The sequence below is a fragment of the Delphinus delphis genome, chromosome 14 (assembly GCF_949987515.2).
Source record: "Delphinus delphis chromosome 14, mDelDel1.2, whole genome shotgun sequence".
NCBI classification, from domain to species: domain Eukaryota; kingdom Metazoa; phylum Chordata; class Mammalia; order Artiodactyla; family Delphinidae; genus Delphinus; species Delphinus delphis.
In genome coordinates this window covers 71,080,168-71,106,944 of record NC_082696.1, presented here as the reverse complement: position 1 = coordinate 71,106,944, position 26,777 = coordinate 71,080,168, and the positions used below count along the sequence as shown (strand labels likewise).

General features: G+C 39.3%; 1 protein-coding gene across 1 annotated transcript in view; it reads right to left on the bottom strand.

Moving 5' to 3' along the window:
• Positions 1-2,530: 2,530 nt before the first annotated feature.
• ME1 (malic enzyme 1) overlaps positions 2,531-26,777 on the bottom strand; it is a 193,151-nt gene continuing 168,904 nt past the window's right edge. The window contains exons 10-14 of the mRNA XM_060030292.1: positions 19,209-19,314; positions 17,694-17,836; positions 14,747-14,920; positions 8,581-8,679; positions 2,531-4,170 (exon numbers count right to left, since the gene is read on the bottom strand). Coding sequence (XP_059886275.1) covers positions 4,003-4,170; positions 8,581-8,679; positions 14,747-14,920; positions 17,694-17,836; positions 19,209-19,314 — 690 coding nt within the window. The 3' untranslated portion in view covers positions 2,531-4,002. The remainder of the gene's footprint in view (positions 4,171-8,580; positions 8,680-14,746; positions 14,921-17,693; positions 17,837-19,208; positions 19,315-26,777) is intronic.

The following is a 26,777-nucleotide window of genomic DNA, read 5'->3' as shown; positions in this document are numbered from 1 at the left end:
AGATAAATACCATATGATCTCACTTATATATGGAATCTAAAACAAAACAAAACACAAACAAGCTCATAGATACAGAAAATAGATTGGTCGTTGCTAGAGGTGGGGGATGGAGGGATGGACAAAATGGGTGAAGGGGGTCAAAAGGTATGAATTTTCAGTTATAAAATAAGTCATGGGAATATAACGTACAGCATGGTGACTATAGTTAATAACACTGTACTGCACATTTGAAAGATGCTAAGAGAGTAAATCTTAAAATTTCTTATCACAAGAAAAAAAACTTTTGTAACTAGGTATGGTGATTTACTGTGGTGATCATTTTGCAGTATATACAAACATTATTACCTTGTACACCTGAAACTAATATAGTGTTATATGTTAATTACACCTCCATTTAAAAAATGCTTTCCATTGATGCTACTAATCCCTTCACCAATCTATTTCTCAAGGTCTTGCTGAAAGGAGGTTCAGCAACAGTTCCTCTTGGGAGACTTAGGAGATCATTAGGCTTAGGGTGGTCAGATTGCACATGACAACACCACTCCCATATTCCCAACTTTGTAAATCTTTGAATACCTTTATGTTATCTCAAGGAATGTTTGCATTCTCAATTTCATTTAATGTGTGTCATTATCAAGTCTACATTTCAGTCAACTCACTGAACCAACAAGCAGAATCATTTGCAGCTGCTCAAGGCAGCACATTAGATGCAGGATCTGTGGCAAGTGCACCCCCATCAGTCAAGTCTGCCCAATCCCAAATTACACTTTTCCATCCTCGGTACAACATTTTCAGAATTCCATGTTTTCCTCAGATGTTGCCAACGTAAATGAGCAAAGTCTAGACTTGTTTTGGTGGGAGTCTTCTCCTCCTGGGTTTGCCCTCTTAATTGTACCCACCACAGCTCCTCTCCATGCTGGTCTCTGATATGATGCCTACAGAGATCATGAGATGGCATCTGGGAGGAGATGGAGTGAGGACATTACCGGATCTTCACCTAAGGCAGTAACGGCCTCTTTAGGCAGGAAGAGCTCCCGTTTTGATGAGCAAGGAAGGACTTGCCAACTGTGCTGGTTTGCCTGGGGATGAGGGGTTTCCTGGGACACAGGACTGTCAGAACTCAAGACTAGTTTAGGGTATCACAAGTCCTCCAAATCTCCCTACCCATAGATCCCCATTTCAAATCAACATCCTCCTGTTTCCTGGTCAATACTCTTCACTTTCACATGAGAGTCCTGGTGAGGCTGTGAATACAACTCCTGTTAAAATCTGGCAACCAGCAGGATGAAGTATGACCTTGGGTTTCTGTTAGTTCAGCCTTATAGCGAGTAAGGGAGAAACAGAGGCATTTTTTTTTAGCAAAAACAGAGTTTTAGCAAAACAGAGGCATTTTTTCTAGTGTTTATACGGTGCCTTTAGCTGAGAATGTAAGCCTTTGAACTTAAACTATCTCTTTCTTTATGAATCCATCTCTGTAGAAGCAACCAACCTATTCCACAGTTCTGGATTTCCTCACTTTATACTGTTATACGGCAGCACACACTTATCAGCCAAAACCTTCCTATCCTTAGATAATGCAACACATCCAGTTTTTACTTCATGTTTGTGTTTTGGGGGTCCCAAAGATATTTTGCTACATTAATTTTTATTAACTTTACATTTTTACCATTCGTATTTAGGTCTTTAATCCATCTAAAGTCTTCCTTTTTATATAGGATGAGGTGGTAGGTCCATGAGGTAGGTAGCTGTCCCAATCCTGTTACTGAACACTCTATTCTTTATGTGTTGAATTTTGTGCTAACTCTGTAACTAATATATTCAGGGGGTCTGTCTGTGAGCTGTGCTATTCCATTGTTCTATATGTTCTCATGACTTTGATGTATATGCAAATATCTTTGATGTAAATGTGAAAAAGCTGGAGGCTTAGGATGAACAAAATGATGTAAAAGTATCTCAATACTTTTTATAATATTCTGGATATGTTGGTTTAAATAAAATATATTAAAATGAATTCCACCTGTTTCTTCTTTTTATGAGGCCACAGGACAGGAATTACTCATGTGACTCACTTTGTTTTTTTCTATTCGACAGTGCTGTTCTAACTGTACTCTAGTGAATAGAGAACAGACTATTGAGAAAGGCAAACATGGATTTAGAGCCCTCCTCCTTCACTTATGAGCTCTGTGGACTTGGCACATTACTTAAACTATCGACTTCCTAAGGGAATTGTGGGGACTACATTAAATAGGATAAGGTATATAGACTACCTGGTACCTGGTTAAGTAATCATCCAATGTTTGTTTCATTACCTTTCTCTGAGGACAAGGAAGTAGCTCATTCATAACAGTATACAGCAAATATGACTACACATATATTAAATGAATGAATTTCATAGTGAAATTAGCTACTGAAATATTTTTAAAATTCCAAATTCCCTATCATATGACTGCCAAGACCCAGCATTGTCATTTTTAAGTGTAACAGTATTTTAAGAAAAAAAGACGATTATTTTATAATTTTATTCATTCACTGTTTCTATGCTTTAATAAATCTTTGCATAAGTAAATACATTTAGTTAGAGCTACAAGACAACACGGAAACTAGACGAGAAATAGGCATTCCGGATCTTTTCAAAATAACTATATTGAGGAAACTCTTGACTAAACGTTACCTTCAGAAATACCCCTACCTCTTCTACTGACACCCAAAACAACTTGTGTAACCTTCAACTTTTAATGAAATCACGTACTACTATAGTTTACCTAGAACATCTTCTTACACTCTTTAAAAGAATTACTTCAAAAACAAAAAAGTCTCCATATAATTCTATAAATAAATAGTAAACGTTACTGGCCCCTGAGCTTAAGAATTTACAGTTGTTTCCATTGGTTCAGTTATTAACTTCAAAAGTAAAACCTGAAATTAACGTTCATTTCTGGGCTGTAACTACTGATAGTAATTAGAATATTTTAATATCCGATGTAAAGATAATTTCTGATATTGGGGAAGTGGTTACAAAACTTTCTTCAAACCCAGAGGAAAGTGAGTTTGCTGCAACACAATGAACTCTTAATTACCTGAGCTTATCAAGGGGAGTTTAGGCCAGGTCACTCAGTTGGGAACTCAGCTTGCCTTGACTCTGGGGATGTTTGTCTGAAGACGTCAACTCCACAGGCAGCCCTTTCTCAAGGAGCTCACCCACTCTTCTCAGCTCTGCCCACTTCTCAGGCTGTGCTTGGCTGAAGGCACCAACCTCAGGATAGGGCCATGGTCCACAAAGGCCCAGCAGCAATGGTGTGGAGCTGAGATAGGGCACTTGGTCAGGGGGGAAGAAAAGTGCTTTTACGAAGGGATTTCTGATTGAGGACCAAGGCGATGAGGAGATGGAACAATGTCGAAAGAACATTAAAATCTAAGGCTGCACAAGGCATTGTAAACAGCAGTGGTCTTTCTTAGAAATGTTAGAATTCAGCTGAACAAAAAAAACAGCTATAATCTAGGATTGGAATAAAAATATCTAAGGAGTTGTTTTTCTCCAGGCAACAGAGTAAGTGTTGTTTCTGTTTTTAGCAAAAGTTCGTCTATGCCTAAAATTCATTTCGATCTTTTTTTTACAAAGTAGATTTTTAATAAAATGAACAACAAAAGCATTATGGGTTTTAATACTGATATCAATTTATTACTAATTTTAGTCTTCCCCTTAGCTCCCTATATAAAAATGATGGGTTTCTCAGTAGTAGTTACAATAGCTTTTAAACAGAACTTGGGCAAAATAATTAAGATAGAAACCATAAATAACCATAAAAGTAAATGAAGCAAAATTGTCTAGTGAGATGTTTACCCTAAAGTATATTAATATTCGTCCACAAATTTTTAGATTGTTAAAGTAAAATTATCTTACTCTAGTGTATTATGAATCATTATAAAAGATTCCAATCTTTGAAAATTATGAAAGACTTCAAGATCTCATCAATGGAGTTAGAAATATCAGCTATTAAGCTACTAGTCAAGTTTGGTCTGTATTTTCTGGGCCTCTTCAGGCCAGGAATAACAATCGGGTAGAATCTGCTCATAATCAGTGCTATACATCTGAGAGTAGACAAATGCTTCCTTGTTTTGGGGTTCAGGATAAACTGTGGCTGTCTTTTCTTGGTATGCATCTTTCACAATCTAGAAATAAGAAAAGAATATTAATTATTTTAATGGATAGAGATGATGATGAGCACATGTCAGAAATTTTTTATCTGTTTCAGCAACAGATGAATGGATAAAGAAGGTGTGGTACATATATATATAATGGAATACTATAAAAAAGAACAAAATAATGCCATTTTCAGCAACGTGGATGGACCTAGAGATGATCATACTAAGTGAAGTAAGTCAGAAAGAGAAGGACAAATACCATATGATATCACTTATATGTGGAATCTAAAATATGACACAAATGAACTTATCTACAAAACAGAAACAGAATCATGGACACAGAGAACAGACTTGTGGTTGCCAAGGGAGAATGAGGGGCCAGGGAGAGACGGACTGGGATTAGCAGATGCAAACTATTATATATAGAATGGATAAACAACAAGGTCGTACTGTATAGCACAGAGAACTACATTCAGGATCCTATGATAAACAAAAATGGAAGAGAGTATAAAAAAAAAAAAAAGAATGTGGGGGCTTCCCTGGTGGCGCAGTGGTTGAGTCCGCCTGCCGATGCAGGGGACATGGGTTCGTGCCCCAGTCCGGGAAGATCCCACATGCCGCGGAGCGGCTGGGCCCGTGAGCCATGGCCGCTGAGCCTGCACGTCCGGAGTCTGTGCTCCGCAGCGGGAGAGGCCACAACAGTGAGAGGCCCGCATACCACAAAAAAAAACCCAAAACAGAATGTGTGTGTGTGTGTGTGTGTGTGTATATATATATATGTTTAACTGAATCACTTTGCTATACAGCAGAAATTAACACTGTAAATCAACTATACCTCAATTTAAAAAAAAGAATTTTTTATGTATCAAAAAATTAAGTTCTAATTTATATCTTGTCTGTTTCCAAAAAATTAAGTGTATTTTAATAGAACACATAATCACAAAGAAGATATAAAGTGAAAATGCAATTATAAATCATGTAACAGACTACGGTATCAGCAAGAAAGGAAAGTGTGAATAGTACAGATTTACTCATGGGTGATCCTACCAGAATTTCTCAGATAAGTCAGTCTTAACAGCCTTGAAATGACTTGACTGATCATAAACTGAACTAAATACCTTAAAATCCCTGCTAAGTTTGAACTCAGATACCCTGCAGTTTCAGCAATCCCGATTCCGACCATGGCCTCCTACACAACCTCTTTCTCTATCCCAGGGTCTCTCGATTCTAATCAGCGGGGCTCTGGAGCCAGTCTCCGTGCTCTGTGCCTTGCTGCTCTCACAGAACCTTGTCTCCCCGTCTTTGTGGGGAACCCTCAGTGCTGGCTTTCTCCTTTCAGAGCTGTCTCCTGCCATGTCATTCTTTTCCTAACCTTACTTGGGCCCATGTGGTTGCACATTATGCTTTTACCCTTTAAAAATCAAAAACGAACTAAAAAAACTTTGTCTCAAGTCAATTTCCCCGAAGTCCATTTCAAACCTTCCCCTCCTCACGTCTCCATTTGACTCTCATCACTCTGCTGAGAAAATTCCAACTGATCAAAGAGAATGATCTCAATTTCTCTTTTCCTCAACTCGAAGTGTCTCCTCCGTATCTTCAAACATTCTCCTCCCCTGCTTTCTTTGAGAAGAATGGATTCTCCCTGTTGTCAAAATTAATCACTCCATATGTGCTCTTTCATTCACTCCAGGCTTTAAGAAAGCAATCATTACGGAGCTACTTGTATGACAGACTTATTTGAATAAGCGTGATCTTGAAGAATATCAGAATGGTGAAGTATCTCTTCTCAATGTAAAATTATGCGTTTATGAAAAAATTAAAGTTATAAAGAGTGTGCTGTACCGTGGAAAAATGTTTATGAAAAAAGCATGATCAGAAGTACGTGAATGCACCCTTACACGTTATTACAACAGTGTTAGCAAAGAAAGCAAACACGAAAACAGACTGCAAGCAAACACACACGCCAAAATGAAGACAATGCTTGTTTCAGAAAGGCAGAATGTCAGGTATTTTCCTCTCTTCTATGTTTCAGAGTGCCTATGATGTGGTATTACTATGTTTTTAACAGATATTCTTTTTTTTTTTTTTTTTTGCGGTACGCGGGCCTCTCACTGTTGTGGCCTCTCCCATTGTGGAGCACAGGCTCCGGCCATGGCTCACGGGCCCAGCCGCTCCGCGGCATGTGGGATCTTCCCGGACCGGGGCACGAACCCGTGTCCCCTGCATCGGCAGGCAGACTCTCAACCACTGCACCACCAGGGAAGCCCTAACAGATATTCTTGAGTTACAATTCACTGACCACAAAATTCAACAGTTTTAACATATAATCCAATTATTTCTTTTTAAAAAATTTTTTTAATCCAATTATTTCTATAAATTCAGAGTTGGGCAACTGTTACCACATCCAGTTTCAGAACATTTCCATCACCCCCAAAAGTTCCCCTGTGCCTCTTTTGCAAAGGCTGTATCACTTTTATAATAAAATGTTCTGTTTCATTCCTGACACAGACTCTGCGGAAATCCATTCGTCTTTCTGCTCCCAGGACACACTGTATTAACGATGCACTCTCTCAGTGAAATCTTCACTCTCCCCTTCTCGTCAACGCCAGACGCTCTGGAAGACGAGCGCTTCACCTGTTCCCACGTGTAGATCACCTTTATATCCAGCCTCTCTTTAAGTTTCAGTCATCACCGTCTACTTGTTAGAATTGTACATTTGAACGTATTGGGTTGGCCAGAAAGTTCGTTCGGGTTTTTCTGTAAGACGTTACAAAAAACCACAACGAACCTTTTGGCCAACCCGCTGCCATGGATACCACAACCCTGCAGTCTACGTATATCACCTTCCTTCCTGAAGCTGACTCTTTGTCCAGGTTTCCCAATTTCTGTTTATCCACTCAGCATTCGTTCCTCTTTCTAGGTGTAATATCTGAGTTTTTCATACTCTCCTGCTGTCCCTCGTCTTCTTAGTTACCCCTCTGATCATATGCTAGTCCTTTTCATTGAACCCTTCAAAATGAACTTAAAGGGATAATGTGATGTTCAGTGTATTAATAATTCAAACTAGTTTAAAACTATTAGATACAAATTAGGAGAAAACATAAGCATACTCTTTCCTAAATAGATAACCAAGCAGATTATCTGAAGTTTTTTTTTTTGAAGGATTACTTGGTTTTTGAAGCATCTACCCTGAATCAACAAAATAAATCATGACATATGAAATCTAAATAGTGTTGTTCTGATAAACTTGCCAATAGCTTTGGTTTCCAGCCAGGAGCAAATTTGCCTCCAAGGGGACACTTGGCAATGTCTGGAGACATTTTCGGTTGTCACACCTGTTGCAGAGGCTACTGGCATCTGGTGCATAAGGGCCAGGGATGCTGCTAAACGTCCGACAATGCCCAAGACAGCCCCTGTGACAAAGAGTAACCCAGACACATGTGCGTAGCGTTGAGGTTGAGAAACCCTAGTTTCAACATATGACGACTACTGTGGGCTGAAATACGTCACCTGAAAATGTTGATGCCTTAACCTCTAGTACCTCAGAGTGGGGCTGTATTTGGAGACAGGACCTCTAAACAGATAATTAAGTTAAAATGACGCTATTCCGGTGGGCTCTAACCTAAGTTGACTGGTGTTCTTATAAGAACGGAAAACTTGGACACACAAAGAGACCCCAGGGATGTGCAAACAGAGGAAAGGCCACACGAGGACCCAGCAAGGAGGTGGTCATCGGCAAGCCAGGGAGAGGCTGCCAAAGAAACCAGACCTGCCAACCCCTTCGTCTTAGATCTCTAGCCTCCGGGAGGAAATAAATGTCTGTCATCTGAGTCACCCAGTTTGTGGCGGTTTGTTACGGCAGCCCTGGTAAATGAACACAACTAGCCTGCAAAAGGAGTCGGTTTCTCTCTCGTCTTAGTTGTAGAAAATGTAGCTTCTTCTCGGCTAGTTCCTTGAAGAGCTCACCCGCCACGCCAGCCAGCTTTGCGTTCTCTGTGGTCACTGTTTCGCTTTCTGCCCAGTATAATCAAGTGTGATTTTCAAGGTGCCACACATCCACAGAGACATGGATAAGGCAGGTGGTTCAAGGTCTGTCACTCTACCCTATGTGCAATACTGTGGTGACTATCTCAGTGTCATATGGAAGATACCAACCAAAAAAAAGGCCAAGGGGAAGAAGCTTAGCTGAAATGAAACCATGATGAATTATTTGAATTACGGGAGAGAAAAAGGATGGGGAAATTAATGATTCAACCTATCTCTAAGGATCAAACATAGTTCCTAAGCTCTGCCGAAGCACCAGGCCTCATTTCTCTGACTTCTGACATAGTAAGTTGATACAGATATTTCAAGGAAGTGGATTTTTAATACCTAAACATGCACATTCAGCCATAGGTGGAAGGGAAAATAATGAGACTTCAACAAGAGTGGTTTTACCTTTTCTGCAATTTTCAGAGAAACATCTCTAATGGTGTCCAAAGGAGGATAAAGCCGGCCCTCTTCCAAGTGTTTATCTGATACTTGCTGAGCTATAACCTTAAAAAAAAAAAAGAAAGACAAAAAAATACTTCATACCATAGAATGTGGTAGTTGTGGGGATAATGGTGAATGGTCGCGGATAAAAGCAGATCCCATTAACGCCATCATCCAATTGCATCTCTCCCTTTCTCAGTGGAAAAACTGAGCTCAGAGAGGCTTGGTGACTGGTGGCGGGAGACAAATAGTGAAAAAGATGGGGATGAGTGTCTGGGTTTCCTCTTAACCCAGTTCCTTTTCTACTGTACCATGAAACGCTGGTGGCTTTCTTGTTTGATGCACTAGAGGGACGGGGGAAGAAGGGTAAGAAAGGCAGAGGAGGATGAGAAAAGTGATGGAAAAGGACCCTGAAAACAGAGGAGGAGAGGCTGGCCAGGCCTTGCTCCCAGCTCACATACTCTTGCACGGGAGGTAGAGCAGGAGGCCGAGAGAGCGATTTCCGACTCACATGGCAGAGCAGGATACAGATTCTGGATTATCCAAACCGCCTAAGTAGCCTCAGCCTTTGCTGTCCCCAAACCAGTCCCTATTTCTAAAGGAAACAGTGTAGACATGAAAATGGGCTACAAGGGTAGATCTTATGTTAAGTATTCTTATCACATACACATTCATAATAATAATAAAGAGGGTGGGAAAAAACTTTTGGAGGTGGGCTTCCCTGGTGGCGCAGTGGTTGAGAGTCCGCCTGCCCATGCAGGGGACACGGGTTCGTGCCCCGGTCCAGGAAGATCCCACATGCCACGGAGCAGCTGGGCCCGTGAGCCATGGCCGCTAAGCCTGCGCGTCCGGAGCCTGTGCTCCGCAACGGGAGAGGCCACAAAGTGAGAGGCCCTCGTACCACAAAAACAAACAAACAAACAAAAAACTTCTGGAGGTGATAGATTTGTGTATGGCATGGATTGTGGTGATGGTTTCAAAGGTGTATACTTACTTATCTCTAAATCCATCAAGTTGTAAGATATATAGCTTTTTGTTATGTCAATCACACCTCAATAAAGTAGCTTAAAAACATGAGGCAAATTGACATTATGTGCTTCCTGATGTGATTCACTGAGAAGGAGTCAATTATTAGGCAAACCTAAACCAAACCCTCTAACCATACAACTTAAATCAAGAGGAACATTGTAAAACACAACTGGCCTGTACTCTTCAAAATGTCATTGCCATAAAAGAAACAGAAAGGGTGAAATGCTCTTGCAGATGAAAAGAGTAGTCTAGAGGCTATAAAGGTCTTTTTTATGGATAACTGGCAAATTTGAATTTGGATTATATGTTAGATAATAGTATTATATCAACGTTAAAGTTACCTGGGTTTTCAGTTATCCAGTGACTTACATGAATCAGTTTCCTCCAGACACTGCTGTCAGTGGGGATCTCTCTAGTGCCCTCTGGGCAGATAGCAGAATGGGTGGGGGCAAGGAGAATGAGAGAACGCAGAGCAGGTGACTTAGGAGGAGGGTGTGAGGGTAGGAGGCCCAGGTTTGCCTCCCGGATGTGAACAGGAGTGAGGAGACTGTTCCAGGCTGCTGCACAGACCGCGCAGGGCCAGCAGGGAGCATCAGAGGTCCCAGAGACTGTCCAGAGGACCAAGAAATCCAAAAATCTCTTTGTGATATAAAAATGTGCAGGAATAGTCTTTGAGACTGGTGCCAGTCCATGAGATTACTAGTTCCGTAAGAGATCCAATTAGTACTTTGACAATAACCCTAACAGTTACTAGATTTGGGGTGGGCAAACAAAACATTCACCTAGATCTCCTACATGCTACTTTTGTTAACTACAAAATATAATCTAGACAAGAACCTTCTTCTTTTTGCCCCTTCTAGAGGTGTGTCTGTGGTGTTGTATTTATTCTCACTAATAAATACTACTGACTACTAGTTCTATTTAATTCAATAAGTATCTACTAAGTTTCTGCTACGTGCTTTAGTACTGCACTAGTGCTACTGGTGTTTTGAAAGAAGTATATGGGAGACCTTCTGTCTTCAGAGAAGATAACATACAATTTAAATATAAGGCAAGACTTGATTGTTCAATACGTGAAACTCTCGAGAGCATAATACAGCTAGGAATCAAATGAAGTGTTTGCTAAAGACAGCCATGGCTAAGGAGAAAGATCAAAATGAGTCAGAGAGGCCCCAAAAGGACCCAAGGACGAGGTGGGACTTAAGCCGTGACCTGGAGATAGGCTTAGACAGGTGGAGAATGAGTCTCGGAGTTTTCCAGGCAGGATGATACATCGGACAGTTACGTGGGTGTTCACATGCCTGGTGTGTTTAAAGGCTTTGGGTTGGGGGAGGATAAAAAGAACATCAGGCTTCTAAGCTTCCATGCCTGCTTAGAAAGGGTGTCATGAACAGAAATGCGGGTATTGAGGGCAAGGGGAGAGAAGAAATGGTTTTCCACATCGTATTTAAGGAAATAGCAGGGCATTTTGGTGAAAATACCCATCAGGTCACTGGAGATGTGGTGAAAGGTAAGAATAGGGATATACAGACTTGGCCCCTTTTAGAATGATGATAATGGAAATAAGAGAATGTGTGAGATCTGTGAAAGCAGACTTTAAAAGGAAAGAGAAAAGTGAGGGCAAAAAACTGAATACTAGGAAGAAGCTTAGTTGAAAGGAACTTGAGGGACTTCCCTGGAGGTCCAGTGGTTAAGACTTCGCCTTCCAATGCAGAGGTACGGGTTCGATCCCTGGTCAGGGAGCTGGGATCCCATGTGCCTTGCGGCCAGAGGCCCAAAACATAGAACAGAAGCACTGTTGTGACAGGTTCAATAGACTTTTTTTTTTTTTTTTTGCGGTACGCGGGCCTCTCACTGCTGTGGCCTCTCCCGTGGCGGAGCACAGGCTCCGGACACGCAGGCTCAGCGGCCATGGCTGACGGGCCCAGCCGCTCCACGGCATGTGGGATCCTCCCAGACCGGGGCACGAACCCGTGTCCCCTGCATCAGCAGGCGGACTCTCAACCACTGCACCACCAGGGAAGCCCTCAATAAAGACTTTTAAAAAAATGGTCCGCATCAAAAAAGTCTTAAAAAAAGGGGGGGGGGGGACTTGAAAGGATGACAAAGAAAACAATGAGGTGGCATGAAAAACAGGAATATCGTGTTGAAGCCTAAGAGGGGAACGGTGGAAAGGCCAAGATTCAGCCGGAGAGATAGCTGGCTATGATAAGAATAACACCAGTAACCTCACCACATCTTATTGTTTTCCTTCAGAGGTGTTTGAGAGTAATTATTTCTTTCCCTGGGTAGATTTACTGGAAAGACTTTTTTTTTTTCATGGAATTTGTCACTAGAGGGTGCTGGAGTTATTTAGGAAAGAAAACACTGGCTACCACGAGTAAAAAGATCATCTTTCTTCTTCTGATGTGTCTGCTATAAAAGACAATGACTACATTTCCCTTAATGTAAGAACAACTTTGAAAAGCCCTCCTAAGTAATTAGACATGATTTCTTGAGTCAAAGAAGCTCTAAGGGCTTCCCTGGTGGCGCAGTGGTTTAGAGTCCACCTGCCGATGCAGGGGACACGGGTTCGTGCCCCGGTCCAGGAAGATCCCACATGCCGTGGAGCGGCTGGGCCCGTGAGCCATGGCCACTGAGCCTGTGCTCTGCAGCGGGAGAGGCCACAACAATGAGAGGCCCGCGTACTGCAAAAAAAAAAAAAAAAAGAAGAAGCTCTAAGACACCAGCCGTTGTGCTTTTAATGCAGTGAAGAAAAAGAAAGGAGAATTAGAGCTGGCCGACCTCTGTTCTCACAGAATGACACCAAGGCGCGAAACCCCGGGTTTAGGCTACTTGAGATCACACCAATAACATAAAAATCTTTCACAACGCAAAGAATAGTCTGTTTGCATGATGAAAATATGTGAACATTAATCAGGCTTTACTTGGTTGGGTTTAGTTAGCGTGGTTTCATTTCAAGAGAAGAAATTCACTCAAATTTCTCCTTCATGAATTGCATCCTCCTCAGACGTTATCAAACAGGTGAACATTCTGATTACCCACAGCTCATGATTTTACAAATATCGGGCCAACCACTGTATCATCCCCCTGAGGTTTGCGAGGCAAGGGGAACTGATGGGAGCCTTAGGTTCAGAGTACCTCTTGTGCCTTTGTGGCTGACCTAAGAGTTTTGTGTCTTTTGCCAGCATCTATGAATCTGTGGCAGGCTGACTCGTTAGCCTGCAAGTAAGGTGAAATTTCAGACCCTTCACAGTTCTTAAACAGTAGCTTGATAGAGCATCCCTACCAGCTCTGCTCTGTGCTGTTCTGTGAATCCTTCCTGAAGGCCCACAGAAGAGCCCACTTCCGTCCTTTTAATGACTTTACAAACACCGAATTCTCTGTTTTAATTTCTTCTCTGCTTGAAGTACTAGAGTGGTTTCTGTATTCTACACTGCACCCTGAATAACAAACACTTCACCATACCAAATCAGACTGTCATTTTTTTCCCCATAATGCTTATATTAGTACAGTACTACAAAGATTATTAGATAGATATGTAGATAGGTAGATATTAGAGGTATGTTCTTTTTTGTTAACTTTTTATTCTATATTGGAGTACAGTTGATTAACAATGTTGTGTTAGTTTCAGGTGCACAAAAAAGTGATTCAGCTATACATATACATGTATCTATTCTTTTTCAAATTCTTTTCCCAGTTAGGTCGTTACAGAATATTGAGTAGAGTTTCCTGTGCTATACAGTAGGTCCTTGTTGGTTATCCATTTTAAATATAGCAGTGTGTACATGTCAATCCCAAACTCCCTAACTATCCCTCCCCCTACCCTTCCCCCCAGTAACCATAAGTTCGTTCTCTAACAGACTGTCATCTTAAATCTTCAAAATGCCATCATCGGGAATTCCCTGGCAGTCCAGTGGTTAGGATTCGGTGCTTTCACTGCTGGGGCCCAGGTTCAACCCCTGGTTGGGGAACTAAGATCTCGCAAGCCACGCAGCATGGCCAAAAAAAAAAAAAGCCATCGTCTAGGTAGGTTCTCCATGGAGAAATATTTACCACTTCCTCCATAATTTGGAAACAAAATTTGTATTGTCTCATTACTGTCACAGAACATAATTGAAAGTGTAAAGATTTAAAAAAAAAAGGTTTCTTTTCTCATACCCTGTTGATGGGAATGTAAAGTGGTGCAGCCACTGTGGAAAACAGTATGGCGGTTCCTCAGAAAACGAAAAGTAGAACTACCATATGACCCAGCAATTCCACTCCTGGGTATATATCCAGACAAAACTATAATTTGAAAAGATACTTGCACCCCTATGTTCATAGCAGCATCATTTACAATTGCCAAGATATGGAAGCAACCTAAGTGTCCATTAACAAGTGAATGGATAAATAAGATGTGGTATATACGTATAATGGAATACTACTCAGCCATAAAAAAGAATGAAATTTTGCCATTTGCAGCAACATGGATGGACTTGGAGGGCATTATGCTAAGTGAAATAAGTCAGACAGAGAGAGACAAATACTGCCTGATGTCACTTATATGTGGACTCTAAAAAATACAACAAACTAGTGAATATGACAAAGAAGAAGCAGACTCACAGATACAGAGAACAAACTAGTGGTTACCAGTGGGGAGAGGAAAGGGGGAGGGGTAATATAGGGGTAGGGGAGTAAAAGGTACAAACTTTTAGGTATCAAATAAGCTACAAGGACATACTGTACAGCATGGGGAATACAGCCAATATTTTATAATAGCTAGAGATGGAGTATAACCTTTGAAAATTGGGCAACACTATGCTGTACACCTGTAACATATAATATTGTACATCAACTGTACTTCAATTTTTAAAAAGCTCTCTTTTAAGAAATCAGAACATAGTCTTTCTGCTGGCTACTGAAGAACAATCTTTCCTAGTGACTCAGTGTGAAGTTACTACCCATCCCTTACTCTCTGTTGGGAAAGATTTGATCTTCTTTGGACTTTACACCTTCTAGATAGTGAGCTGGGATACTAAATAAATAAAACAGTAGACAATCTACAAGGAGCTGATTTGAGATTTTACAGCCTTGGCGAACACAGAGTATTTTACTATACCTCAGCAATGGTGAGAAAAATCTTATCCGTGATATGCCTCAGTCCACACGCCACCACACCGAGAGCAACTCCAGGAAACACATAGGAATTGTTGCCTTGGCCAGGATATAGGGTCTGTCCACTTGGGAGAGTGACAGGGTCAAAAGGACTGCCACTGGCAAAAATGGCACGACCCTGCAACACAGACACACAACTGTAAAAAGAGGCAGGCTATCTTTAAACAAATGGATCATAAGACAGTAATTCAAGTATTGAGTAGTTAGAAAGAAGTCTGATTTTTCATTGACTTCCTAATAAGTGTGAGCAAGCTATCATGACGCTGGCAGTAAGTTCTGGAATGAGTGATTATTTCTGTTCTCTATCTGCCTCTCTATTCGTAGGAGAAGCATGCAAAACACAAGAGACCCCAAGACCACCATCCTGTTGTTGGCAGTGGTCCAACCCACGGGCCCATCAACCATCTCTAGACTACAGACTTCCACTTACAGGCTTCTGAATACAAAAAGGGTAGGTTAATGTTTGAATCTTGGAAAAGATGACATTTTAGGTTACAGTTTACATTGGGAGTCAACAGGCTCCCAATGTAATCACTGGGACAAATTTTATATATTTCTGTATTGTAAAGAATTATCTGAAAAGTCATATAGGAAAAAAATTCATTAGCACAAATGGGGTTAGCAGATAAGAATAAGATTAAATTATCAGTAATTGTCTAAAACTGTCTTTATTTTTTTCCTGGTCTTAATATTTCATCATAATATTTTTGAGGAATCCCATGTATTACAGGCTTTAAGATGGCATGAACTTAGGGCCTGTCAGGTGCTGTATTCCATACTGCCAGTCAAAAGGGGGGCGTCTGTCTGATCTGGGAGGCGATATAGATGGAAGCGTTCAGGCTTCTGAAACAGGGATAGGAAACCCTCAACAAATAAAGCACTACAATCTAAGAAATGCATTTGAAAAGTCTAAAAAAGCACTAAATCCCCAAAGCATAGTTTAAATGGTAATAGATTGGGTTATAAATTTCATCCCTCTTACCTTGAGTCTAAATCCATTATGATATTAATAATATTAACTTATTCATTTTTAACACATGTCATACTATACCTTTTCCATAAAGGTTAAGTATAACATGATTCAACCTTTTCAGGATATAAAAAGAGGAAAATAGATGAGAAAAAAATAGAAATTCTCATCTAGGTGTTTATCAGACACTGATATGTCTTGCACAAAATTAGGTGTTGTTTTCAGACAAGTGTGATACCTTCAAGTCTGCTTTGTTTAGCAAATAAAGTGTTTTGTTACAAGCAAATTTCTAATGTAACTAAATTATCATTTGATATACATATTTGATATATATGTTATTTGATATATATATACGTTTGAAAATTATATTTGAGAAAGAGACCTGCAACATTCTACACACACCTGTTTGCCGCCCTCCTCTCCTTCACTCCGGCCAGTCGCTCCAGCATCATCATATTTTACGGAGGAAGGGTATTAAATAAACGACAGACAGCTAAATACCCTCATATATAGAGACTGTTAATATGGAGAAGGAAACCTCTCCATATCATTTTTGGTATAGTTACAGTTTTTCGGAATTCAACGGTCCCTTTGTATTTTTAACCTTTCCTGATGACTCTTCACCTGCGCCTGAAGCAGCAGAGACTCACATCCAGCAACAGCCCCTTTCTTGTTCTGTAATCCTTTGGCTGAACCGATGTTTTCAGCTTCAAAATGACTTTTAATTTTATATATAGCAACATAAGAGCATTAGGCGAAATCATAAGAAAGAGTTTAGGCCATTTATATCAGACACATTTGAACTTAAAAACACAGCTACAGAAATTTGGCTAATTTTGTTTACGTCTATTATAGGTGAATCTATGAAATTTTGAGGCTTTTTGAAATATGCCAAAACAAAATATGTACTTAAACACTTATTTATTATGTGCCTACTCTGTGTAATGCGCTACGCTGAAGTTTTGTTATTGGTTTTTTTTTCTGCTTTAAGGATTTAAGGACTGAGTTACATGAGGCAAATTCCCCAACCTAGAGATGGGATAAAAACTTAAATTACTGAGGATACTGACGCCATCCCAGATAAGAGAAATAAACAATGGAGTCGCTCCTTTGCAAAATTTCATCAACTCTAGTAATAAGCATTTAAGGATACAGTATTAAAGAAGTAGAGCCATCCAGTTTTATTTATGCAGTTTTATTTATGCATTGAGTTAGATTTATGCAGAGTGACATAACTCTGTCTTGTTTATCCTTTCCAGTTCATTTTAGATTTCTTTCCAAAATAAAAGTGTTAGATATATGTGACTCAACTTCTGTTTTGTTGTAATGACATTTTCAAGTCTTTTAAGGAAAAAAAAGGGCCCTTGTCAACATATTGGTCAAATATATATTAATACAAGCACAGTATAAAATAAGTCACTTTTTTTGGAAACAGTAAAGTATTGAAGCTTTGAGGACTCCTATCCCAGTCAGGCTGGATGTCAAAATAATTGCCCAAATGCTCCACCCATGCCATCAAAATCCAAACCCAGGAGGAGTTAGCAAAGCAGAAATAAGACTGTGGTTTTATACTGTGTGCGTCAATGTTTGGGAATAGCTAGTTAAAAGCTATTTTAATCAGTATCTAGGATCAAGCTTTTTCCTTTTTAACTTTTATGTTTAAATCTTAGATACTTCCAAAGCGCTTAAGGAAAATTATCAATAAAACATTACAAAGTTTATTTTGTTTTATTGAAGAACAGGATTTATACAAGATTCTAAAAAAGGATATGGTTCTTATCCTTCATGACCTGTTCACTGTTCTTTCAGTCTTGGTTATAAAATTTTTAAAGGTTAACCGGTAAGCACCTTAGATACTCTGGGCTCCCTTACAAAGAATCACAATTTGACTATTAAAATATCAGTTCCATTTTTGCTTTACCTTGGTCAGTTTATAGCACTGCTCTGCAGTACATTCTGCTTTGCTAGTTGGATTACTCAAAGCAAAAATAATAGGCCGTTCATTGAAGGTTGCCATGTCTTTGAGAATTTGCTCTGAGAATGCACCTCTAATCGCAGCAACTCCTAATGTAGAAACAAGAAACCAGTGAATAGGACTATCATCGGTTAATTAATCCAGTGCCCCCCAAACAATGAGACATGTCAGGTCATTTTGTAATACCCCCTAAACAAAATATAGAATATGTGTATTAAAGTGACAAAAAAGAGATGTTCGTTAATGCCAACAACCTTTAAGGTTACAAATCTGCAAGTATCTATGAAAAAAATCACAGCTTTAACATTTGACTCATTAATAAATTTAGTGACCAATCACTAGGAATTCTAGGCAATTTTATCAGGAAATAAATGTGTCTAATATATACTATCTCTCTGTAAACAATTCTAGAAGTATATTTCAGTCCCTCAGGCTATAAAGCAATCATATTTTATAATCCAGTGCTAACACTTAAGACAATCATCCGATTCAATGATAAAACTGAAGTATGACTCACTGAAAAAAACTGAACAGAAGAATAAAGCTATTAGCATAATGAGAATGGAAAAAGTAAGATTCCTGATGGAACATATTTTATAAAAAACAACAATAAAGGCTTACTACTACCCATTAACTCCTGTCATGGAGTAAGTATTTGTTTTTACTATGGTTCTCATCATTATTCTCAATATTGTCATCTGTGTCACAGGAGCTTCTAGAAATGGAGTATAATACCAAGTAAGGGTTGATGTTATATACACACAAAATAAAGGATACAAAGTTTCAAAACTTTTGAGTTTTTTTCAACCGCAACAAATTCGTCCATAGTAAACACCTTACTGTGCACATGCAGTGTGTAACACGCTGAGTTATATAAAGACATGAAATACGGTCCCTGTTTTCAAGGAGGGTCTGGTTCAGTCTTTCTCAACCTTGGCCCCACAAACGTTTTGGGTTGGACAATTCCTTACTGGGGGGAGGCTTCGCTGGGCACTGGAGGCTGTGGACCAGCATCCTTAGTCTCTACCCACTAATGTCCGGAGCTCTGACCACCCCTTCTCCCTCCAGTTGTGACTACCAAAGAATGTCTCCAGACATTGCCAAATGTTTCCTTTCGGGGCCAAACCACCTCCCTTTTAGAACCACTGTCTATTTGGAATAATCAAGCCTGGCAAAGTGCTGGATATGCCAGGTATTGGCAGGCTGACAGAGTGAGCAGAGGGAACCCACACACTTCAGCTGGGATCATCAGGAAGATTAAGAAGACGGCTCTGCATTTACAAATCTAGGCCTCTAGGGGGTACTGTTGCTTCAGGGAATGCGTAATTTTGTTTGCGAACGCCAAAGGTTAGAATTTCAAAAAGCTAAATTACGTCTCAAAATTCAGCAGTAGGAAAACAAATCAAGCCCACGTGGGGTTGAGGTAGGGTTGATGGCGGGGAGGAAGAAGCTAAAGCTCACCGATGAGGGTGGTTGGTTTTATATCTCGAACAATGGCTTCCAGGTTCTTCATTTCTTCATGTTCATGGGCAAATTCCTCTTTCTCTTGTGTTAAGGCAGCACGTCCCTAAGTACAGCAAATAAAAAGGAATGATAAATCTGCCAAACATGTGAGAGTCAAAGAAATTTCAGAATATTATGCATATTACCCATATTTATGCTTAACATTTTTATGTATTATGTCTTCCAGCTGTTCTTAAAGTCTCCTTTCCAATTACCAGAGTATTATTTCATTCACCCTTGCAACAAAGGTTTGTCTCAGACAATGTTCTAGGCAATGGGGATATAACAGTGAACAAAATAAAGTCTTTCCCTTATTTAATTATTATTTAATATTTAAAATCCTAACTCTACAGACATTTATGAGAAACTGGCATTAACAAAGAGCAATGAAAAACATCATTTAAATAAAGATATTGTTTACTAGACACGATTCGTGTTGATAAAGCAGTGTCTTAGAGTGTGCAGAGTTGCCTTTAGTGGCTGCACAAATAATTTATGGACTACTCACTAAGAATGGAACTTGATGCCATATTTATATCATACTTTGATGTTCTACATAATTATTAGTTTTATATGTTTTCATTTTGTAATGTTTTGATTATAATTGTACCATGTATTATTATCTAGGAAACATCTAATTTAATATCCTAGCTACAAAAAAGAACGTAGGATGGGGGAGAGGAGTGTTAGCTGAAAATCTGGTCCTTCCTTTTTTTTTTTCTTCTGCTCTTTCAGGATTGTATCTTTCCACATAATTAGTAGATCTGAAGATGAAATTCTCATCCAAACTTCTACGACCAGGAATAAAAATCTGCTCAAATTAGAATTCTCCTCATTCATCTATTATTCAATCTCCTTACTTCACTGAAGCTTTCATCAAAGAATGAGTGATACAATAGCTTTTTGTTCCCAGGAAGCAATAGCTAAATTAAGTGCACTACGTATTAAGCTTGACTTTTAAATTATTAAAATAATAATAACAATAATAATATTCTACCTACAAATTTTTAAGATTTTGACAACATAATAAATCACTACCTAACTTTATATGGTACTTTATAGCTTATAAGTTGTTTTCACATATTTCATTTGATCCCCTCAACAATTTGAAAAGTAGGGCAAATACAATTAGGTTTTTGCATGAGGAAACAGAGGCTCTGAGATATCAAGCAATTTGCCCAAGACAGGTGCTAGAAATCAGTCTTTCCAATAATACAGCACAGTACAGCCCTGGAAAAAACACTTTACAAATGGTATATGTCAACTTGTATGCAAATTGTTAATCCTGAAGATGGTACAATATTCTTGCTTTAAAAGGTTATTATCAGCCTAAATGGGAAAAGAATCTGAAAAAGTATAGGTATATGCATACGTATAACTGAATCACTCTGCTATACATCTGACACTAACACAACACTGTAAATCAACTATACTCTAATATAAAGCAAAAATTTTTATAAAAAAAGTTATCGTTTTATTTTTGTTTTTAAAAGTAATACACGTGAATTATAGATAACTTGAAACATATGAACCTCTTTGCACTCGTTTCATCTATAAAATAAGAATAATTAGAATTTCTACCTCATCAGCTGTTTAGCAAATTAAATAATGTATCTAAAGCACTTAGGACTGTGCCCAGTTTTTAACAACAACTCAAAGTTAGTTGTTATAATTAAAATTTTTGTGAAGAAGAAAAAAACCATAGTTCTAGCACTTATAATTCTAGTACCCTTTTTTGTAGTGGAAAGTGCTGGAAAGTGCTATTTCTGTATCACTGTTTTCTGTCATGAGCATGACTTTAGAGCTAACAGCATCCTAGTAACAGAATTCACCATTACTGACCCCTGGGCTCTAAAAAGTTTTATCTTACACCTTTTCTTCCCTGCACATCAAAATATACTACATCTGAGAAACTGAAAAATCATCTTATTTAACACTAACTGGAAAAGATATATGTGTCCTCATGGTCACTGCCTCATTATTTACAATAGCCAAGAAGTGGAAGCAACCTAAGTGTCCATCAATGGATGAATGGACAAAGAAAATACACATGCACACACACAGGAATATTATTCAGCCATAAAAAAGGAAATCGTGCCATTTGTGACAACATGGAGAGACTTTGAGGGTATTATGCTAAGTGAAGTGAATCAAAGAAAGACAAATACTATATGATCTCACTTATATGTGGAACCTGAAAAAACAAAAAGCAAACAAACAAACAACAAACTCATAGATACAGAGAACAGACTGGTGGTTGCCAGAGGCTGGGGAGGCAAAAATGGGTGAAGGGGGTCAAAAGGTACAAACTTCCAGCTATAAGATAAATAGGTCCTGCGGGTGTAATGTACAGCATGCTGACAATAGTTAATAATACTGTATATTGAAAGTCACTAAGAGAGTAGATATTAAAAGTTCTCATCACAAGAAAAAACATTTGTAACTATGTGTGATGATGGATGTGAACTAGAGTTATTGTGGTGGTCATTTCACAATATATACGAATGTTGAATAATTACGTTGTACACCTGAAACTAATATAACATTATATGTCAGTTATATCTCAATTTTAAAACACCTTATTTAATTCACTCCAAATCAAATTTGGTTTCCTGTTTCATATTCACTTCAGGAGAGAACATTCTAGGCTCTAGCAACATTAGCTCAAATATCGTTAGTCTATATTCTTGTTCATCATGTTTATTAAAGAAAAACTCAGTCAAGAGAATCATATAAATTCAGTTGCTGTACTTTCATCAGGCAGCATCAAATCATTCCATAAAACCTAACTATCATCATAGCCTCTTTACAACTTGTCATAGGTCTATCACAAATAGTTGATGTACACCTAGACTGATTTTGTGAGTAACCACTAAATATTCTCAAACCATTCTTTCGTATTTATAAGATTTTTAAATTGCCTTTTAATAATATAAAAAATTATTACAATACTGAAATCTTTACAATTTGCACTAAATGGGGGGTGAGGCTACCTGGTGCCCCAATCCTCTACTCTCTTAGCTTCACAGCTGGGAAATTTATTTCAGTTACATATCTCAATCACAGAGGTTAATTAAGCATCATCCTAGCATGTAAAAAGTAGCTAGGCTTAATGCTAATTAGTCACAAATAAGAAAACAGAGGTATCTGCATGCCACAAGAATCCTCCCCCAAAAGTTTTGATAGGGCTTCCCTGGTGGTGCAGTGGTTGAGAGTCCGCCTGCCGATGCAGGGGACGTGGGTTCGTGCCCCGGTCCGGGAAAATCCCACGTGCCGCGGAGCGGCTGGGCCCGTGAGTCATGGCCGCTGAGCCTGCGCGTCCGGAGCCTGTGCTCCGTAATGGGAGAGGCCACAACAGTGAGAGGCCCGCGCACCGCAAAAAAAAAAAAAAAAGATAATTCAGATTTTGATTTAGGCCCCAGTTCCTCATCATCTCTTTCCTGTGTCAGTGATTTTGCCATGATACTTTACAGTTCTTTTTACAAAAGGCAGAGTATACTTTCCGACCCCTCGCCTTTGGATTTGAACATGAGGCTTGCTCTGGTCCATAAAATGTGGGCCGAAATGACAGTGTGCCAGTTCCAAGCTTAGGCCTTAAGAGTAATTCTCTTGTACCATCACCACTGCTTTGGAAGTACAAGCCAGCCTGCTGGTCCACAGACGACGAGCCTTGTGAAGCAGACCTGGACCCAACCTGTAGCCCAGAGCCACCCAGTAGCATCATCACAGCCACCCACTCTGACCCACAGGTGTGTGAGAAAATAAATAATTATTGTTCGTATGTCACTGAGATTTTGTGGCTTTCGATAACATAGGAATAGCTAACTGATACAGGGGATGATTTTAGTTTGTTTTTCTTTTTTTTATTATTTTCTTTTTTTATTGAAGTACAGTTGAATTACAATGTTGTGTTAGTTTCAGGTGTACAGCAAAGTGATTCAGTTATATACTCTTTTTCAGATTCTTTTCCCTTATAGGCTATTACAAAATATTGAGTATAGTTCCCTGTGCTATACAGTAGGTCCTTGTTGGTTATCTATTTCGGAATGATTTTAATTTTGATTACATATTCCACCGTTTCTTTTTACCCAATGTTATTCCTATCTGTTTCTTTGAAAATAAGAGGTTCCTCAGTGAAGTAAGTCAGACAGAGAAAGACAAATATCATATGATATTGCCCATATGCGGAATCTAAAAAAAAAAAAAATGATACAAACGAACTTACTTACAAAACAGAAACAGACTTAGAGAACGAACTTATGGTTACCGAGGGGGGAAGGGATAGATTGGGAGTTTGGGATGGACATGTACACACTGCTATATTTAAAATAGATTACCAACAAGGACCTACTGTACAGCACGGGAAACTCTGTTCAATACTCTGTAGTAACCCAACTGGGAAAAGAATTTGAAAAAACAGAATGTGTATGTGTAACAATCACTTTGCTGCACACCTGAAACTAACACAACATTGTTAATCAACTATACTCCAATAAAAAACAAAAATTAAAAAAATAAAATAAAAAAGAGCTTCCTTTCCCCAAAATGATTTGATGAGAACACTTTTGCAATCCACCTGCTACCTCAATGCCCTTATTACTGCTTGGTTATTTGGCAAAAAATAATCCTGCGTTATTAGAAAAAAGAGAAATTCTGGTCATGGATAGGAATAAGAGTCTGGAGCCATTTGACAGTTACAGTATTTATCTAAATTGTTTCTGAACTCTCTCTGGAAGTAGTATAAACTAAAATTCATGACTATTTTCATTCTCACAACGAGGCAATTTCTAGGACACGTACTAAACAAAGGTGCAGCTTGGGGAGATATATTTCCTGGGAATAATAACCTTCAGCTTCCAGAATTCTAAGCTAACATAGTTTTGGCCTGTTACTCTTTCCCAGAAACACATATACTCAACTGCAGGTATAAAGGCAAGTAACTACACTAAAATCTCACTCAGGTCCTACATGGCAAATACTGCAGAAATGCAAATTGCTCCTAGCACTACTTCCAGTACAATGGAGCCTAAAGGGCTAAATTATAGGCCCCAGACTCCCTTGCAGCTAGGGTTTCTGCTTTACACAGAGCACTCACCAAGCTAATGTGCCTTCACAGGACCCTGAGGAGAAATGCACATCATGAAGTGGTAGCCATACGGCTCTTCTGGAAGCTCGTGGTGGTGGTGTTTGTTTCCAGGCAGCTGTGTTTCCAGTCTCTAGTTTCTAGTCCACCACCAACAGGTGGGTGCTAAGGAACAGTGGGTGGCAGCTACCATATCTGGCAACTTTCTTGTTTGTGGCCGAGACCCTGATTCTCAAATGGGCAGGGACAGCGGCTCCCTTGTTAATGCAGATATGTGTCACAGGAACTATTCCTCAAACTTCGGCCTGGTGCTTACTTCTTCAAAGGTTTAGAGATTTGCTTTTCAGGGTATCTAATGCTAGAACCCCTGCTAGGTTCTCTAACAAAGAAAAACTATCTCAAGATCACTATTCACCTACTCCAAACCAACTGTAGTCATCTCGACGCAACGTAAGGTAATCTTGAGAGCTGCTGATAAAATGCGAATCTCTTAGAGAAGACGGAATGAATCACTGGGTTCTGCCTCTTGGTCTTTTGGTTTCCACCTGACAAAGTTTAAGTATTATGCAAATACACTCCATCAAAGGAATAACCAGTGCTGAATATGGTCAAGGAATTACCATATGTCCTAGAACTTTCTTTCAATGTTATATTAATGCATTCTAGTATCAAGTTTTCTTCTTTAATAACAGTAGAATATTATAATTAATCTTTATCTGTGGTTTACTTTGAAATAGGAAGCAGAAAGCCCACTGAAAGGGTTGTGAGCAAAAAGGACATTTATAAGATTTTCAGGGTTATTAACAAAATAAGAATAGGAAGTACTAAAAATAGTTTAAGAGGAAATGTACCACGGATTTGTTTATTTTAGAAAATGTTTGGGCTCACAAAACAGTAGATTCCACACAAACCATGGTAAAGCACTGTGGCCCACAGTAAGAAACAGAAGAATTACTAGCTCACAGTGAAGGTGTTCCCAGTCTGAGGAAACAACCCATTCTTGACCATTTAGCTACTGACAAACAACACGCCAATGAAAATATATCTAAACTGCTTCTGCTATACAGTTTTAAATAAACTTGCATAGGCTCTCCATAAAAATGGAAATCTAGGGCTTCCCTCGTGGTGCAGTGGTTAAGAATCTGCCTGCCAATGCAGGGGACACGGGTTTGAGCCCTGGTCCGGGAAGATCCCACATGCCGCGGAGCAACTAAGCCCGTGCGCCACAACTACTGAGCCTGTGCTCTAGAGCCTGTGAACCACAACTACTGAGCCCATGTGCTACAACTACTGAAGCCCATGTGCCTAGAGCCCATGCTCCGCAACAAGAGAAGCCACCACAGTGAGAGGCCCACGCACCACAATGAAGAGTAGCCCCAACTGCCGCAATTAGAGAAAGCCCATGCGCAGCAACAAAAACCCAACACAGCCAAAAATAAATAAATAAAAATAAATTTTTTAAGAAAAGAAGAAATCTATTCATTTTCATTATATTACCAAGCCAAGAAGTAGCCTCCCACATGAGAAAATAAAACTAGCATGAGGGCTTCCCTGGTGGCACAGTGGTTAAGAATCTGCCTGCCAAAGCAGGGGACACGGATTCGAGCCCTGGTTCAGGAAGATCCCACATGTGGCAGAGCAACTAAGCCCGTGCGCCACAACTACTGAGCCTGCGCTCTAGAGTCCGCGAGCCACAACTACTGAGCCCGTGCACCTAGAGCTCATGCTCCACAATAAGAGAAGTCACCGCAGCAAGATGCCCGCGCACCGCAGCTAAGAGCAGCCCCCGCTCGCCGCAACTAGAGAAAGCCTGCACGCAGCAACGAAGACCCAACGCAGCCAAAAATAAATAAATAAATATATTAACTAAATGAAACTAGCATGAGAGTAAAAGTCTTAGAAAAGTTTTACTAGCAGCTGAAATAACCAAATTCAACCTTGCATAATATGAATTGAACAGCTGCTACAAGTAGCATGTAAATGAGAGAAGAGGGTCTAGTCTGTTCATATTGAATGTGGACCTACAAATCCATAATGTGAAATGAATTTAAAAGATGTTGAATAATCTGAAGGTGGGAGAGACATAATCGTCATTTTCTTAGTTCAATAATTCAAAATATTTTCCTGAGCTTACTGTTCCAGACTATCCCAAACAGGAAATTAAACATTTAAAAATGTATTTTACAATGTTGTCCTCACAACTGTCGATCATGGTCAAGATAAATTGATATAAATTGTGATAAATTTTGTTGGCTTAGGGACACGAATAAATGACTAGTAGCAGAATACATTCTAATAGCGAACAGCAAATACATTTATGTTACTTCTGAAAACCTTCAATGATATACAAAAAATGAAAGAAAAGCTCCCCAATTAGCCACAATAAATGCCATCTACATGTGTTGGGGATTGAACGTGGGACTCAGGATCAGTGTGGAGAAGAC